The sequence below is a fragment of the Polypterus senegalus genome, chromosome 8 (assembly GCF_016835505.1).
Source record: "Polypterus senegalus isolate Bchr_013 chromosome 8, ASM1683550v1, whole genome shotgun sequence".
NCBI lineage: Eukaryota > Metazoa > Chordata > Cladistia > Polypteriformes > Polypteridae > Polypterus > Polypterus senegalus.
In genome coordinates, this window is record NC_053161.1 from 69480124 (window position 1) to 69498591 (window position 18468).

Consider the following 18468-nt stretch of genomic DNA (forward strand, 5'->3'; position numbering starts at 1 on the left):
AAAAAACATTGCAAGAATCAGGAATAAACTACCAAAGCTAACAGCTGATTCGACTTTAAAAAATAATCTAAAAACTATTTGGAACAATTTGCCCATTACTTAAGCAATCAACTTTAATGAAGTAAATCGTCTTCTCGAATTTGCCAAATTTCTTATATTTGAATGTACATTTGTCTTGATCATCATCAGCCTGCTATTTGTGATCTAAATGTTCACTCCACAGAAGTGCCAACAGCTTCTGGGCTGTTTTTTTCAGTATTGGTATGTAAGTATGCAAATGTTGCATGTGCTTTATTGACCAATTTTCTGTGATAGCCTCATATTTGTAAATCTGTGCAGGTACACATTCTGTGTCTGTCTACTATGAAAAGAGTTGTATAAATTTGAAATGATTTCAGGTTAAATTGAATTGAGACTGTCAGCCGTGAAAACAGTTGACAGTATATACTTTTAGCAAATGAAAGCGACATGGTACACTAAATCAGTATCCTAATTATCAGTACAAATGTGTGAAAACAGGAATTCAGATATGTTGACATCTAATCTTACAGCTACTTTAGCAGTGTAATTTGAGGTAAAACACCGTCCCCTGAGCTTTCCCAGGAACCCTTTCTCTCCAGCATTTTTTCTGCTGATTTAATCAGTGATGACAAGTTCCTGGCAAAGAAGACCAAGACTTCTTACACAGAGTCCAGGGCATCTGCTGTTATTCTTCTATGGAAAATGTCACCCAAGTTGTATGAAGAAAGGTAAAAATTATGGCTTTTCAGACCATGCTTCATTTAATGTACTTTAGACTAAGGCCAATTATGTTTTAAATTTTTAATCCATTAGATATGTGCTGCCAAAATAAACAAAAAAGAAACACTCCATTTTTTTCCATAAAAAATGTATTCCAGTGTGGGCCATTAAAACAAACTAAAAAAGGTAGACTTCTTTATTTGCTCAGATTAAACATTTTCCTGATTCATTACCATTAAATAAACCAAAAAAGCCTGTGGTACAATATGAGCAGGTCTGACCTCATCTTGCTGCAACCTACAGACATGTTACTGACAGCAGCAGCTCTCTGTTGTCAAGTCAGAAGTTTTTATGTGTGTTTTTTGTTTGTTTTTATTATATTTATTTATGTTTTGTGACCTTCTGTAAAATTTTAATTGACTCTTGGGGACAAATAAAGTATATTCTAATCTAAATATAAACTAGCCATGTGCGCCCAACTACGTTGCGCGTGTTAAAGTTGTCTATGAAGGGCTCCCTGTTTAAACGCGGCTGCCAGTCGTGAACTGGGCCCTTTGTCGCACAGCATTATGATTTTTTATAAGGGAAATAAAATTACAAAAGAAAACCCTTGGATATTGATTCGATAGGAACGGCCTACTCGGAATCACTGTCCGAATCGTAATTATGCTTCTGTCCGTTCACAGTCCGTCTCGTTTTCACGACGCTGTTGTTTCCTCTCACGATCTCTTCTCAACCTTTCTCCAATCTCGCAGGTTGCTTTGTGGCAATCCAAAGAGTAAGGCAATATACACGGAGCAATGGTTATAAAAGGGGGACACATAGGTACCCAGGCTCTTTAAAGCATAAATAGGTATCACTTCACTGACATGTGAGCAAGCCACGGTACAACTGTGAGACGCGCAGAACTCGCCGGCTACAACGTAACAGTAATAATTTCCGGAGCATGCTCTTACGTTGTCATTCATTTTACCCACCGTCTTTCTTTCATTCATGTTATGTAGGCACGTACCTTTTATCTTCGGCAATCTCATTCTCTAACCAGGCCTCAGGTGCTAACCAGCGTAACATTGCGCACAGCGCACATTGTTGACATCCGTGAGTAACAACAACTTACTAAACTGGAAGGTGGTCTACGCATGCGTGGAATTCACGGACAAACAAAGATCAAATGAGGATCTCTTTAGTTAATTTAAAGCACAACAATTTGTTTAGTTTGAATGTCTGTGTTTTGAGGTGTGACTGGCGTACTACAGTCTTCAGTAGTATACTGTAAGCCTGGAAGAGATTCTTAATTTAATGCCTATGTTTTAGCTGTCTCTCTGCTGCCATCTAGTGCTTCTTCTTCTAATTCATTCGCAGACAAACAAAGATCAAGATCCAAATGAAGATTATATATAGAGATATAGATCTCTATAGATCTCTCTCTATATAAAATCCAATGTCTGTCTGTCTGTCTGCTTTTCATGAGAGAACTACTTAACAGATTTAGATCGGGTTTTTTTCTATAATTTGTTTGAAGATTCTGTTGATTTTGTGACATCTCTCATTGCATTATGTATCATAGTTTGCTTGCGGTACTGATTTATTTGTGTCAATCCGAGAGACATGAAGTGGGCCGAGGGGAGTGGGGTGGGATCCTCCTCACTCACGCGCCATCCTCTGGGCGTGTACCTTACCAGCACTTTACTAGCGAATGAGGGAATTACTTAATGGATTTAGATTGGGTTTTTTCTATCATTTGCTTGAACATTCCGGTTGATGTTGTGACTTCTCTCATCACACTAAAAATCACAGTTTGCTTGCAGGAGTGATATATTCCCACTGATCCGAGACAGACTGCAGGCCGAAAGGAGGGGGAAGCGTCACATCAGGAGTAGGGAGCCAGGCGGGGCTGTTTCACTAATACGCAGGTGGAGCTGCAGGGGACGGCTAGTAAATAAATAAATAAACCCAGTATGGTTGAACACACTCCAGAAAGACTAAAAGGAAGAAGTTTTTTTAAATAAAGTAAAGAAAATTGACTTGGCAGCCCCAGAAGCATTTCTTGACATACTTTTATTCAATAATTTGTGGGGTGAATGTCCTCAATGTCAGTATGTAGGAGAGAGGATGTACAGCTTTGTTCATAATGGCACTCAGTTTTGTTTTAGTTTTCTCCTTTGCTACTACCTCCTAGGGACCTATAGCTAAGCTTGTCCTTCTAACTAGCTTGTTCATTCGATGGGCCTCTTTTGAAGTTATGTTACTGGCCCAGCACACCACAACATAGAAAATCACACTGGCCATCACAGAGTTGTAGAAGATGTGAAGGATGTCATTTCCTACATTAAAGGAACACAGTCTCCTTAGGAAAAAAAACAGTGCTCTTCACTTTCTTATATTGTTCCTCTGTGTTTCGAGACCAGTCGAACCTCTCATTGATGTGGACCATCTCTACACCTACTCCCTGAATAGTGACTGGATATAGAGGCTCTTCAGCAAGATGAAATTCTATAACCAGTTACTTGTTTTTTCTGATGAAGATAGCAAAAGCCTAAAGCTAAATGTAACATATTTTATGTTACTCCAGTTTGCTCCACCACTGGTAAAAAAAAAAACCAACTGAGGCCAGCAAGCCAAAATAATTACTCAGATGTTTATTGGATAGATGTATAGAGGACCATTACTTTGTATTAGTGTATTACTGACACTTTGTATTAGGTTCATATTGATGTGATATGATGCATAAATAGTCAAACGGTTCTGTTATACATTCAATATCTATGCAGTTGACAAATGCCCCACAAATCTCAGGTTGCTGAAGTCAACAGTTAAGGAAGCAAACCCACCATTACAAGCTTGGCAACTTTGGTGAACCTATGTTAATTAAAGAGTGTTCAAAATGTATATGACTCTAAATATAAAAGAGTCTACATTTAATTTTTTATGTAAAAAATGTTCACATCCTAAGCATGTCATAAATTGTTTCTTTTATAAAAAATGACTCTGTTACAGATCATCTGTGGTAATGGTGGTGATTTAATCGGATTCAATATCCTACCTTTGGTATACAATGTTATTTAAAAACATGTTGTATAATCAGAAAAACTGGCTTATTTTTATGCAGGAAAGAACTTACGGTCATTTACAAAATAATGAAAAACAACTGCTTTTGATTTACATTGTCTGTAAATGGGGCAGTCAAGCACCTCAAAAACAGCAGAACAATAAGGACATATGTTCTGTGAAAACACCTAGGAACACATGGTAATACTCTGGGAATATGTCATCATGATAGTTTCTTAACAGTCTGGCAAACAGTCATTTAGACAGATCACAGAACATTGTTTTGTGCACACTATATTAAAATGTGCCGGGAGTAAGACTTAAAAACATTACATACAATGTGATCCAGGATGTAAAGCTAAATCCGAGAACAAGACAAGGTCGTATGTATATTTACTTTTTAAAGTAGTGCATACAAGTTTAATTGCGTGCACTGTCTTGGCATAATAAATCACACATGTCTCCAGGCAGTATGCACATGCAGATTTTATTGTATTTAAAATAAAACCAGACACAGTATATTCCATAGACAATCCCATAATCTGTCCTGTCAGTATGAGCACTTCACTACAAAAGATGTCAGAGGAGAAAAACAAGTAAAGAAAGAGGAGTGATTTGTATTGGATTTACTGAGTTTCACATATTTTAAAATGCCAAAGTCTAATAAATAAAAAAACTTAGATTTTTCATATATGTGCAATGAAATGAACCTGGGTTTCGGCCATCTGTATCTTGCATTATTACATGCTGCTGGTTAATTTTGGATGCTTTTTCTGCATCTCCCACAAGATGATCAAATTGTGACTCTTAGTTTCTTTAATGGCAACAAGTTGCAGTAAAATTGTATATGTTTATAGTTGGTGTGAATGGGATATACATTATTCAATGCACAGTAAGCTACAAAATAGTTGTATTTTGAATTATGTTTGATTGCAGTGCTGCAGCAGCTACAAGAATTTTAAGTTGCAGTGATTAATCTTGAAGATTTACATATCCACAGATTTAAATTGCTTTGGAATTTTAATTGGTCATATTTCATGTCTATTGTGAAAGTGCATTTTGGGGAGATAAAATTAAGGATAAAGTTACTTCAGCCTACACTTTGCCTTTATCCCAGAGTGTTTTCTCAGATTTGTAAGGCGGTGTACAATTGGGTTCATGCTGGTTGATGTATAAATGTCTAAAGGGATTGTTTTACATAAAACATATTAATTTCCCTGTAATAACAGATGGAATAGATCAAAGAAATACCAATTTCAAATACCAAATTTCAAATACCAAACTTCAAATAATGGTCTGATATTGCAGAAGGCAGTGCAACCAACTCAAAAGACACTGGGCAAGCAGGCTGTGTGATGACAGACTTGAGACTCATGAATACTGTTCTGTTTTTATCCTCAACTAAAGAGAGAACTGGTCTTAAAGGTGAAATGCTCAAATTTATACCTGGTTTAGGTGCCCTGGTTATAGAAGAGCAATTATGCTGGGTGTGACACTTCCATATAATTTGAGATCAACATAGAGTATATGGCTTAATTCGTTTTGAATTTTATTAATTATATTTATTGTTAACAATTCATTTTTGCTTAGTTTTAAGCTTTCACAGAGGAGTAAATACTATTACTTTATGAATAAGCATATACTTACCACTGTCCAGTTCAGAGACATAGCATTCTTCCACTGCACTAGAAGGCGTGTGAACTTTGGCATCAATCACTCCTCTGGCTCCATTCAACTGTACTGCAAAAGATGCTGGCTGGTTGACCTTTAATCCAGTTTCCTGGAGGGGATAAGTAATCAGTGTCAGATTTAACTACTTGGTTATTTCTGCTAGATATGGATATGACCACTCACTCAAAGCCTGCCAAGTCATACAAAGACATTATTTGTGAAATAGTGTCCTTGAAGTTAGAGTTATGAATGCCCCATGGTCCAAATTTAGGTAAAATAAACAAAATGTAATAACAATACTTACAGTATTGCAAGGGTAGTTTGCATTTGTAACTGAACACTAACATTAATGAAAGTCCCCACAACAACTAAGGTTCTACCAACACTTAGTTGAAATAGAAAAGCAAAAGCAGATGTTCTACACTTACATTATACAGTTCTTTCAGTATGTAAATTTATAAACAAAAGAACTGGGTATCTGTGTGGACATTCTAATAACCCTTCATATTCATTTTGTATAACTAATGATTCAAAAATTACAACTACATCTATGAAACGTTTGATGCCATATTCAGGCTTAGTTCTTTCTTTGTTTCTGTTACTGTGTACATAGCTTTCAGGTCACGGCAACCTAGTACTGGATAGAAATATTTAGAAAGAGGATTAAAAAGTTTAAAAAGCAGATACATTTTAAAACAAGTGTTTACAAAGAGGAAGTACCTTTTCTCCTTATAATTTAACATTGTTTTAGAAAAGTATTCACCTATTTATGGAGGAAACAAGCTGATCCCATACATGCATACAGAGCAGGATGTCATAGAATGCCATCACCTAAGGTCTTATCACACCACTAAGCACAATGCCAAGACATGTAGTGGGAATGAGTATCTGTTCTGCTTGTACCATTATAATCTCTCTTTAAATCTCTACCTGACTATTTTCATTTGAATTTTTTAAGAAATTGTTAATATTTCCCTACTATTTATGCAGTCCTAAACATTTTAAAATAACCAAGTTAACCCCCCCTCCCCCAATATCCAGTCAAACAGCAAAGCAGAACAGAAGGCATTACAATTATAACATTTCGAGAGGCTAACTTCAGCCTGAATTCCATATCAATGCAAAAATGTTTTATCAAGCAATAATGTAAATGCTCTACTGAAACAATGTATTAAAGCGAGGCGTGTTCTGAGATATTTTCAAGTAAGGACACCAGATTTTTTAGGGGTAAGGTAGTGTCATGCAAGCACATCTCAGGATCACCTTGTCGGCCCCGATCAGGAATGCGGTAGTAAAAATAAAAAAAAATTAATAAATATTAGCTTTGCTGAATATTTGACACTAATCTGTTCTTTAGTCATACTACCCCTTTATCCACTGTTTCAGATACTGTACATATAGTTTTGTTCAAATAATGCCTTTTGATCTTCAAATTATTCTATTTCAAACTTAAGCCCCCAGGGAGAGAGGGGGCATTATTGCTACCAATCTTGTCTCTTCCCCTCACAGCACAGAGAAGATGTCCCAGGAAGCCAACTGACCATAGCCCCATTATTTTGTTAACCTCTGGCCCTCTCAGTTAGAAACATATAAAAACATATAAAAGGAGCCTGTCCCTGGAAGGTGGCATCTCCCTTAGACCCAGATTTGCAGCACAACAGAGCTCACAGCTAGAAAACCTGAAAGCATATTTTATATTCTAGCGCCCCTGTGTGCCTGTTGATTTTTATTGCAACCTCCTTTGTGGGGGGAAAAAAGATATTAAACAGGGTGGCCTGGTTGGCGCCCCAACTATTTTTGAAACTCTGTAATTTCGCTCAATCACCACAGTAGTTAATCTCATTAATTAAGGGGGAGTGTGGCATGTTGATTAATACTTGCAAGTAAAAATTTCACTCACTCTGCACACATGACAACACTAAGTCTATGAACCTATAAACAACTGATATATTCCTTTCCCTATAGGGCAGCTATACACGCTCTAATACTTGAATTGCCTTTACTTTTAAAAAGAAAAATCAATTTGCTGAATATTTGACTCTAATTATATTCTTTAGTTGTATTATTCTTCTCTCCACTATTTAAAATACATATAGTTTTGTTCATACACTGACTTTTGATCTTCAAATGATTCTATTTCTAATATACTTCTAAATACGGTCAAAGAACTAGGTTTTGCCAACTTACAACACATTAACTTTCTACACTGGCTTGCATTTAAGGATAGTCAATGATTCTTGCTCCCATTACCCATCAGAACTTAGTGCTACCTTTCCAAGTGAACAATACAACTCCAAGAAGTAGGTCTGCTTACAATTCCAAATATAAATAAGAAAATTGTACAGAAGAACATATAGAAATCTGACAAACGATAGACAATTCAGTCCATCAAACTTCCTTGGTTAACTAATAGCTACATTGTCCCAGTATCGCATTCAGTGTCTTTTTCTATAGGCCCCTACAATTTGGAAAGATGTCTGCACTTGTTTAACAGATGCTTTACTGAATGCATTAGAATCCAAGCTGATTAAACCATTATTTTAGGTTAGCATTAGGGATGTGGGTTTAGCTGTTCATGTTATAAAAAGGCCAGTTAGCTAATTATATAAAATATGATTATGTAAGTTATCAGGAGCAGTTATTTTCACATTCTTCATGTTTTCTTCACATCAATGTACGATTCTTTTGCATCATACTACTTTTATCCTGACCAGGAAACAGTCAGTGATCACTTGGCCTATTGACTCTGAAGGGTTAATTTTGCTCACTAAACTGCTAAATTGAATGTTTTCTAAGTACATCCTTTGGAATCAGGCAATATAAAGTATACAGTATAAGACTTTTTGTTTTTTGTAATTGTACATATAAATAGATATGTGTGTGTTTATGTAAATGTATTCTGTTGCTGATTATTATATGTAAGTCTCTGACAGCGGCCTGAGCTTGATCTGAGAGAAGAGCTCTGTAGAAGGATAAATATAACTCAACAAACAAAAACTAACATTTTCTTATTCATGATTCAGCATTCCATTTTTTTTCCAGAACACATGCCAAGGATTTATTAAGAGATGTTCAGAAATGGAATGTTGGCTTTGTTGACAATGAAACCATGTTTCATTTAATAAGCTGAGCATCCTGAACCCTAAGGTTTCTATTTATTGATGAAAGCAACATAAGCTGCACTAATTTAAATAAAAACAAGTACATAATTTACGTCTGTATTAGTAAAATGGGTTTGACCCTATGTGGTTAACAAGCACCTGTGTTCCATTTTATTTTTTGTGACTACAATTCATTTTGATAAAAACAACAAAGCTGAAGTGCTGAAGTTTTCTGAACACACGCTTGCAAAGAAATAACACAACATAATGTTCTCAAACTAACTTAATCTAATTCAGGCTCATGGGGGGCCAGAGCCTATCCTAGCAGCACTGGAAACTTCCCTTCTTAAGGTGCCCAGGGTCCATTTATGCACACACCCATAGCCACACTCACAAAGGTGGTTTGAAATCACTGGTTAACCTGAAATACTCATCTTTGCAGATTTTTAAAGGAAAACTGGGGTTCCAGGGAAAGGCAAGCAGAATAGAACAAGAAATCTCGACATGGACAATGCTGTTTGGAATTCAAACCCAAGGCTCTAGTTCCATAAGGCTGTATTGCTACTCAAACATGCATTATAGACAAATCAAGTATTGCTTTTAATGCTGCCATTTACCTGTAAGCTTGTTACTGTGAGTCGTCTTGCATCATCAGACAGAGTGGCAACTGGCACAATGAAAGGGCTGTCTGGGATGTGTTCATCATTAAACTTGATTGAAACTTCATAATCACCTTGAATGAAAGCAGTATTTATTCTAAATAATTATCATGATAATACAGGCTACAAACGCTCAATTATATTATAGTGTATAAATGCCTTAGATTTCTGAGAAAAACTTGTCTTTTTGGCCAACAGATACTGTCGGACAGCTGATTTAATTTAGACCTTCTTATATTTTATTGTGTATTAAGTCACAAGTCAATAACAGCAAAAATAAAAACTTACCAGGCTCTTGAACAACATATGATACACCACATGACCCATCTTTCCTATCTTCAAATGAAATTTCAGCTTTACTTGGACCCTCAATTGCTATGGATAGACCACCAGCACCAGCTTCTCTTGTCCAGATGCTAAACTCAGCTGTAGAAACAAAAAACAGCAGACTCTGCTGATCTGTACTTCAACTAATATCTTAAATTCGTTCATTTTATACATTTAGTTTTCAACAGAGAAATGTCAGTCTCTGAATTATACATTTTAAGTACTATACAAAGATTTTTTTATCACTCTCTATGTCGTTTTAGATAAATGAAAAAAATACATTTTTATTTGCAAATTCTTTAAAAATCTTTTAGTGGTTAGCTTTGCTTCCCTAATGATACAGAACCAAATACTCAAGGGACAGGTACTGCCAATTCCAACACAAGATCATGGGGAGCTAGACGCTATCTGAGTGCACAAAAAGAGCCAGTCCATCATAGGACACACACATCCACACTCACTTGCAGAAGGCGAGTGGAGTGGAGTATCTGAAGAAAGCTCATACTAGCACAGGGAGAACATGCACACTCCTCTCACATCAGTATTAAGCTAGTATTTCAGCCCATATCTTTGAAGCTGTGAGAAAACAGTGATAACCATTGTGTTGCAGGGTGGTATTATATTTTTCAAATGCACAAATTTGGATTTGAAAATGTTCAAGAAAAATATGTGCAAATATACATATATTGTCATGCATGCGTGTCTGTGGATCTCTCTCTGGGCTAATCTAGGGTATGTACTACCACCCCAAAACGAGATGGGGTTCTGGCGCTAACCTTTTTCTTGTCTATTTCCTCTATAGCAAAGAAAAGATGCCCAGTGAGGGCAACAGACTCTGCCCCTTCTGGTCCCCGAACCTAAAAATCCTGCAGCTACCAGAAGGAGGCGTTTCATTTTGAACAGAACTCACCGCAGAATGGAGCTCCTATGTGGTGACTGAAATACTTTGCCTGATGGCTTTTCTTTTTGTTTTGGAGTTTTCAGTTACATTTCTAGCCCTTAGTGGCCATTTTTATTTGCTTATCCTTAGTTGGATTAATCGGGGACAACCGGGTATATGTATACAGTATATACTGTTCTTTTTAAAACAATCAAAGTAATCAACATTTACTTTATACACAGAGAAACACTGTTATTTAAAACTATATATATTAATATACTGCAGGACTTTCAAGCCTTTATAAGCTAAAACGTTTTAACCAAGAATATATGCCACTCTTACTAAGAGGTTGGCAGGGATGAAAACTGTACATTGTTCACCAAAGACTGGCCTATAACTAAGATGAGGCAGTTGCACTAACTACACTACTATTATCAAGAGAATGAAAAAAGTCTTCATTTGGAAACTGATTCAAACCCCTTTTAATTTTTTAAAAAAAGTTTTAGTTATTAAATATACAAAGCCTCTTACTTGTGCTTTATATTTATGTTTACATTTTTATTTCCTATTACTGATAAAAGAGGCAGGTGTAGACATGACATTTTCTAAAAGTATCGCACTACAGATGATATGGCTGCAGTGATAGTTTATTACTATAACTAAGAACTAGTGATCAGATTTCTACAGTACAAAAATAGCCTTAAAGATATACACATACTATTATTAGACTGAAAAAAATATTTTTTAATGTTAGTTCAAGCAGTAAGGCTGCCTTAAATGCTTGTTCCCAATTAATGAATTAATTGCCAAACAAGAACTAAAATACTAGTTTTTTGAGGAGTCCCTCTAGTAAAACAGGGGTCTGCAATGTATGTTTCGAGCAGAATGAAATTCAGTTCTTTCTCAGTTTATAATGCACATGCTATTGACAAACTCAAAGCACCTAACCTAATTTGTGTGCTCAATTATATACAAATTGTATGGTTTCATAATTACTAAATGTATTAATTTTATTGTGGTGGACTGACACCCTGCCTGGGGTTTGTTCCCTGCCTTGCACCCTGTGTTGGCTGGGATTGGCTCCAGCAGACCCCTGTGACCCTGTAGTTAGGATATAGTTGGTTAGATAATGGATGGATGGATGGATATTTATTTTATGATGAATATATCATTACAAATTACTAAATAAACAATTAGATAATAATGATGATGATCGTCATAATTAAATTGTTAACTTATGTAATTTATTTATTATTAGGGGGCGATACAGCTGTTAAGATGTGTAAGCACTCAGCCTATACTCTGTGAAATGCACTACACAAAAAAGAAAAGAACTAATTGAATTTATAAATATAGTTAAAACAAATCCCAAATAAATCATCTAATAATACCATAATACCATATTACAGAAAGTGCCATACCTTGAACTCCTGCCACTCCTTTCTCCAGCCCAGTGCCACCTGCTCTGACCTTGTGGGCACCCCCTTCTCCAAGTGGCCCCACTGTGAACTGAAAGGGACTGCCTGGGACATGCTGCCCACGATACTTGACATTCACTGTGTGAGGACCCATCTCCTGAGGCACAAAGCGCACGCTGTAGGTGCTGTCTTCTCCCTCAATAATTTCAGCATCATTGGTTTTGCCAGAAGGACTGGTTACTTGTGCAGTCATTTCTTGGGTGCCAGCTTCTCCTGAAAAAAGGGCAAGGAATGCAAATGAAGTTTAGCTTCTCACTATGACTTCTGGCATACTATCCTTTTTTTAATTATTTCACAATAGCCCATTATTTGTTATTGTACTGGTAAACAGCAAAATTAGAATAAAATATCCAGTTACATCAGAAGAGATTCTCAAATCACACAAGGATTGAAGAGTCATGCAGATTTAATGAAAAAATTCCAGCAGAAACGCCCGTTTGTTTTATTTGGCAAAGAAGACTATTCCTGGACAGCTGCAATTTGCAGGCAGTTAAATACTGCATTTATTTAGTTTTTGCCTGAATTAGAGATTGGAGGTAAAACATTTATTTAGTGTTGAGATCCTGAGAATTTCGGAATTGTTGTTTATTAAAGAAAAAGGAGCTTTCAATTCAAGAAAACAAAAGATACATAGCGCATGGGAAACATAATGTTTGTACTATGAAACAAGCCTTCATAGCTTTATCTTGTCAATGTAACCGGATGATCAGTTTTCTGCAACACAGGTAAGAACACCATTTCACCATTTACAAAAAACGTTGTATAAGTATGATGCATACATTTTCTGAAAGCTTCAATTTTGTGGTGCAGTTGGCAATATATTCTATACATATTTTATTGCCAGTAAGAATATATATAAAATAAAAGGGTTACGTCTATGCCTGAATCAAGACTGAAATGCTAATGAATGTGTTTTAATAAACCAGTAACATTTAATGGCGAAAAGAAAGTATTCTTTGGCCATTTCCAAGTTTCTGCTCCTAGCCAAAAAGCAACTGAATATGTATTATACTGTATTCTGTATTATGAGTCTTACAGTATTTGAAGAAATCAGTTACAACAAGACTGATAATTTCTGGGTAATACACATTCATTTCTGTTGAAGTTAGTGCATTATAGCCATTTTAAAGAGCCACATTTAAACAAGGGTTTGCTAAAGATTTCATAACGTAAAAATTAATTCCCTGTATTGACTCTTATTGTCATGAATCCAAGTATCTGTTTTTATAATATTACACACCAATAAATGTCCTCTAATCATGCTGGACACATATCATGATATTCTTGGTTTCCTGAACTTGGTCTATCTTTGAATTTTCTAGACAATAATTTCATGCATGTATTTCATGCATGCATACACACACACACACACACACACACACCCTCTTGTCTTGTAATGCCACTGAATGTCCCAAGGCTCTCTCGGCCGAGAAACTCTCCGAAGACATCATGGAATGGGTCTCCGCCAACTTGCGTGGATTCCTCCACCCTCACCTCCCTCTTGGTCTCCCCTCCCCTCGTTTTGCTGATCTCAGTGCGCTCAGTACGTGTGTAGGTGTGACTGCTGCGTGTAAAAGTACGTGTCAGGCGTTCCTGGGCTGACACCATCTGGAACCAGTTTCCTAAATAAAGAAGGGAAGGAGAGAAAGAGGAAAGAAAAGAAGGAATGAAGAAAATGGATTTAGCAGACAAAAGGATTGTAAAGATTTCTTTCTAAAAGAGCAACCTTTACTACTAATAAAACAGTAGAAAAAATGTCACAGTGCAAGATTTACATTACTTTTTTAGTACTTACTTGGGAAACATTTTTCATTCATGCACTACTTTTCCATACCCTTTAAATGAAATAAGCGTCTTGAGGGAATACATTTTAACAACATGCGGTTCAGGGCAGGAACAAATTCTGGACAATGCGCCAGGCCATTGCAGGGCATTCTCACAACAAGTCAGTTTAAAGATTACAGTTAACACTAACTGACCCACTTTGGGGATAAGGAAGGAAATCAAAGTATTTGCAGAAAAATCACTAAAACACAATGGGGAAGACTCTGAGGCTATGAGGCTATATTTTGCCCAGAGGGGACTGGGCAGTCTAATGGTCTGGAATCCCTACAGATTTTATTTTTTTCTCCAGCCATCTGGAGTTTTTTTTTGTTTTTTCTGTCCACCCTGGCCATTGGACCTTACTCTTATTCTATGTTAATTAATGTTGACTTATTTTATTTTCTTATTGTGTCTTTTATTTTTCTATTCTTTATTATGTAAAGCACTTTGAGCTACTGTTTGTATGAAAATGTGCTATATAAATAAATGTTGTTGTTGATGAGGAAACAGTATTAATCCCTGTGGCATTGCATAGTCTGGGACATACTTCATCCATCAATATATCCATCTATTTACCAAACCTTTTTAATCCAGCTTTACAGCCTGTTCTGGCAGCAACAGGCACATGTCAGGTTCCAAGCTGGGACAGGGTGTCATTTCACCAGTACGGCATGAGAAATACTTGCATAACCTAAATTGTTACCCACAGTTCCAATTCTGGGTCATGGGAATGGGAAATACTTAATACTCTTGCATTTAAAAATGAATAGAACTAAGAATCAAATCCTGCCTTTGCAGTTCTAATTTGTTAATATAAAGAACAAGAAGTCTGTGAAATGAAAGGAGCTGAAGATAGGCTTATCAAGCTAATACTGTATGTTGTTAGAATAATAATGTATGGCAATTTTTCAATTAAAATGGTGTTCTTTTTTTAAATGGAACCATGCATGACCAATCAGTTACACTAATTGCATCAGGAATGACTACATTTATTATTTGGCACACTCAAAAATGCTTTAGCATAATTTCCTAATGGTCACAGTTGAACTGGGAAACTGGAAACATGCAATCTGACTTTGCTGTTCCCCTGCTTTCCTGCCAAACCGGTGTTTCCTGTTTAGAATGGCTTCAGTTTTTCCAGGAACAATACAGGAGGAAAAAGGTAAAGGCTGAAATAAACTGGAAAGTGCAGTGTACATTTACAAAAAAAATGAAAGAAAGAAAAGGAACTGAAATAGAAGTTACTACTGCATAAGGCAGTCAATGATAGGAGGTGCTTATTTTTTAATTCTTGGCCATTTACTTTATAGTTTATGAAGTCATTTTATTTTTAAATCTATAAATGTATCTGATACAAATTGGCTGGGAAAAGTTTCTTACCTGGAATTTTAAGATTTAAATCACAAGTGCTGCCAACTGTGGCAATGGATGGTGCTTGTCTCTTTCTGGTGATGCTCTCTTTCATACGTCCTTCACCAATCACCTTCACCGTAAATGGGCTTCCTAAAAGTAAGAATTTACACCATTAGTGTATCTTATTGACTATAAATTGTTGTAAAAAGTATAATTATAATTATTGTTTAGGTTAAAATAATGTCCATAATCTAACTAGAGTGGCTATTTAACATTTCTAATATTGTTTGGTTATACTATTACATCCCTGCTCACCCAAAGAAACATCTGACAGAACACATTTTGAGCCATGTAGCTGCTTAGGTACATTTATGTATGTGACTATCTGATATGAACACAAAACTAAATATAGGAAAATAACTCTTACTTCAGATGAAAAAATATTTACAGCAATACATAAACTGCTTATCCAATGCCCAATAACAGCTGTCATAAAAGGTACCTCAAACTGAAAGCATCAACTTGCTCCCAGTATTAAGCTTCTGTCATGTATAGCTCTTTCCTTTTCTTTGAGGATCACCTTCTAATGACTACTGCCAGCAGTGGCATTGTTTGTTTTTAATTCTAGAATGTGAAATAGGACTATACTGACTAAGAAATAATTGACAAAAGAAAGTGTGTATGTCAGATTAGCAACCAGATGTAACACATGCAAACATATGAAATTATAGTGGATAACTACCAAAGAATCGCAATACAGAGCAAGTACTACACACCAGCAAAAGATTTTGGTAGCAAACAAAAATTTGTCAGAAAGACAAACAGCAGAAGCATAATCAAAACAAACTAAAGAAACCAGATAAACTACCAAGTGATCAATGAATGTGACAAGTTTTTAAATATTCAAAGAGATTAAAATTGGAAGTAACCAGAAGATAACAAACTAGGTTTGCATTGCCATTCACCTCCATGGTCAAGACTAACAATGGCTCTCTCTGCTTGTTGTATGTATTATATTTTGGGAAATGAACTTCTCTTGTTCATGCTTCATGCATTTTCCACTCTTTGCTTACTCATTTTGGCTACATTTGCCGACTGCTAAGGCACAAACACAATCATTTTTATATTATAGACAGTGATTACAGTCTCAGGACTGGTAAGGTCCAAACCCATGAACAAATGAAAACCTAAAGCAGGCCTCTAGTCGTGGATATCTGCTAGCATTAATCACTATGGCTATGTTTAATCACTAAATAGACCCATTGTTATTTTTCGGTGTATTTTTGTTTGGGTATGTCATTTGAGAGACTTCTGTGAAACAACTCTTTTTGTTATACTTTTTGACCTGTATATTTCTAGCTGTAAATAAAAACAAACAATACATTTGCATTATTATAATGATTCCTGTAATAATGATGGCTAATAAAATGATGATATAAATGTCTAATGTTCATTACTAAACAATGGTTTACTATATCAACAATGAATGACATTCACAGCATTTAGAAGAAGGTAAGCAGTTGTATAGGTCACTTTAAAACTATGGAGTAAAATTTCTCACACTGAAACCAATATATGGTCTTCTTGTGTGCTGCATGTGGCAAGTCCTGTAACATCTGCTACAACACCTTGTCCATCCTCTTGTAAATAGTGGCATGACCCTGGTGAAGTGAGTTGGTGCAAGTTTTTAAAATAAAAACTTTGTGGCTTTGGCGGTGTGAGTGCATGCAGTATGCGGTCTAACAATATTTAATGAGGAAATTGGCTAATCACATTTACATGTGAATTCATGATTAGTTTAGCCAGTTTCCTCATTGATTCTCCGTGGGTTGTTATTAAGGCACCTGCATCCACAATGTATAAATGGAAACTGAGTAAGTTAGATGAGATTAATGAAAAGGAAAAATTATTTGAGGGGAGATCGAAAAAAGACAAAGTGATCAAAAAGGAGGGAGAAAAATGAAAGGAGGACGTTTGGATGGACATGAGAGAGGACAATCCTGGCGAGCAAGCTGGTGCATTAGGCAAGAGGCTTGGTGGTCAGAATTTAGGTTCCTGACTGGATTGCTCCTGCTGAGCACCCAGGGAGCAGGAATGACCGAAGAGCTTAGGAGATCATCCTATATATATCTCAGAGAAAGATGGTGGCTAGACGATGGTGGTGGAGCTTGGACACCCCAGTGGTGACCAGCTGAAGTGTTTGGGGGACAAACCAGTTTTAAAGGGTTGGCCGCACTTGCTAGTGTCTCTGCTCCTGCTGAGTAGACCTAAGGGGTGAGCAAGGTCGGAGAAGATTTAAAGAGACACCAAGGCTCAGAGAAAAGTGTATTATGGTTTTATTCCTGTTTTTACATTTTCTTGATTTGGATTATTTATTGATTATGTATTAACTGATTTTAACTTATACTAAGAATAAGCACTTACTTTTATTGGATTACTTATTTAAAGAATAATTGCACTGCACTGCACTTAATTTATTTGTTATTTATATATATTTTCACAATGCACATTTGCATTAACACTATTACTTATTTCTGTGTCCTCTGCCAGCTGCACGCAACCCCACCATCAAAGTGACACATATCCTAAAAGTCTCTTTGCCAAAAACGCTTGGCACATCCTGAGTATTTGTATTGTTAAAGGAGGTACGGTATATTTGCATTGTAATATGCAGTGTTCCGTTCTTTGATGACAGTCATGCAGAGTAGTAACTGAAACAATTGCACAGTATCATTTTAAACAGCCACAATCTTAGCTACAATCCTTGAAGATATAGAAATAAAGACTGTTACTTTGGGCTTAATAAATTAATCACTTGCTTTGACCATCCCTATTCTGCATTAATTGCACTCATCTACAACCATTAAGCAACTTCACTTCATTTATTACTGCTTTTTTCTGGTTTTATTTCTTCCTCTCCTTCTTGAATATGGTAGAGCTGACCTGTTTTGAGTACTTCTGTTTTTGCTTTTATACTTTTTGTACTCAGGGATTGATAAATTAAGCAGACAGTTAGCAGCAATGCACTGCATTTTTGCACAAAGATTTGAGTGGCAGTTAAAAATATAACATTTAGGCTTCTATCAGATTTGGATTGTACTCTACCTGGTACATGTTGGTCAGCGAATTTAATGTTGATGATGTAATTGCCTGGCTCAGTGGGGCAGTAAGTAACTTTGCATGTTCCATCTTCCATATCTTCACAATTTATATCAACTTTGCTGGGACCTTCAATTGACAAACCAAGGCCTCCATAGCCTAGGAAAAAATTATACAATAACTGATTAACAGAAGAACTACAATATCTTGATTCCTTTCTTTGACATTTATCAGTGTAAAAATATGATTATTTGCAAAAGAACACACCTTGCTCTGCCAGAAATGTT

At 36.1% G+C, this 18468-nt stretch overlaps 1 protein-coding gene across 4 annotated transcripts in view; it reads right to left on the reverse strand.

Moving 5' to 3' along the window:
• The window catches only part of flncb (filamin C, gamma b (actin binding protein 280)), a 149435-nt gene that overhangs the window by 6430 nt on the left and 124537 nt on the right, over nt 1–18468 (reverse strand). For all 4 annotated transcript variants that reach the window (XM_039761213.1, XM_039761215.1, XM_039761214.1 and 1 more), the window contains 7 exons: nt 18188–18340; nt 15110–15232; nt 13288–13527; nt 11849–12118; nt 9509–9646; nt 9179–9294; nt 5437–5569 (listed from right to left, as the gene is read on the reverse strand). In XM_039761213.1, coding sequence (XP_039617147.1) covers nt 5437–5569; nt 9179–9294; nt 9509–9646; nt 11849–12118; nt 13288–13527; nt 15110–15232; nt 18188–18340 — 1173 coding nt within the window. The remainder of the gene's footprint in view (nt 1–5436; nt 5570–9178; nt 9295–9508; nt 9647–11848; nt 12119–13287; nt 13528–15109; nt 15233–18187; nt 18341–18468) is intronic.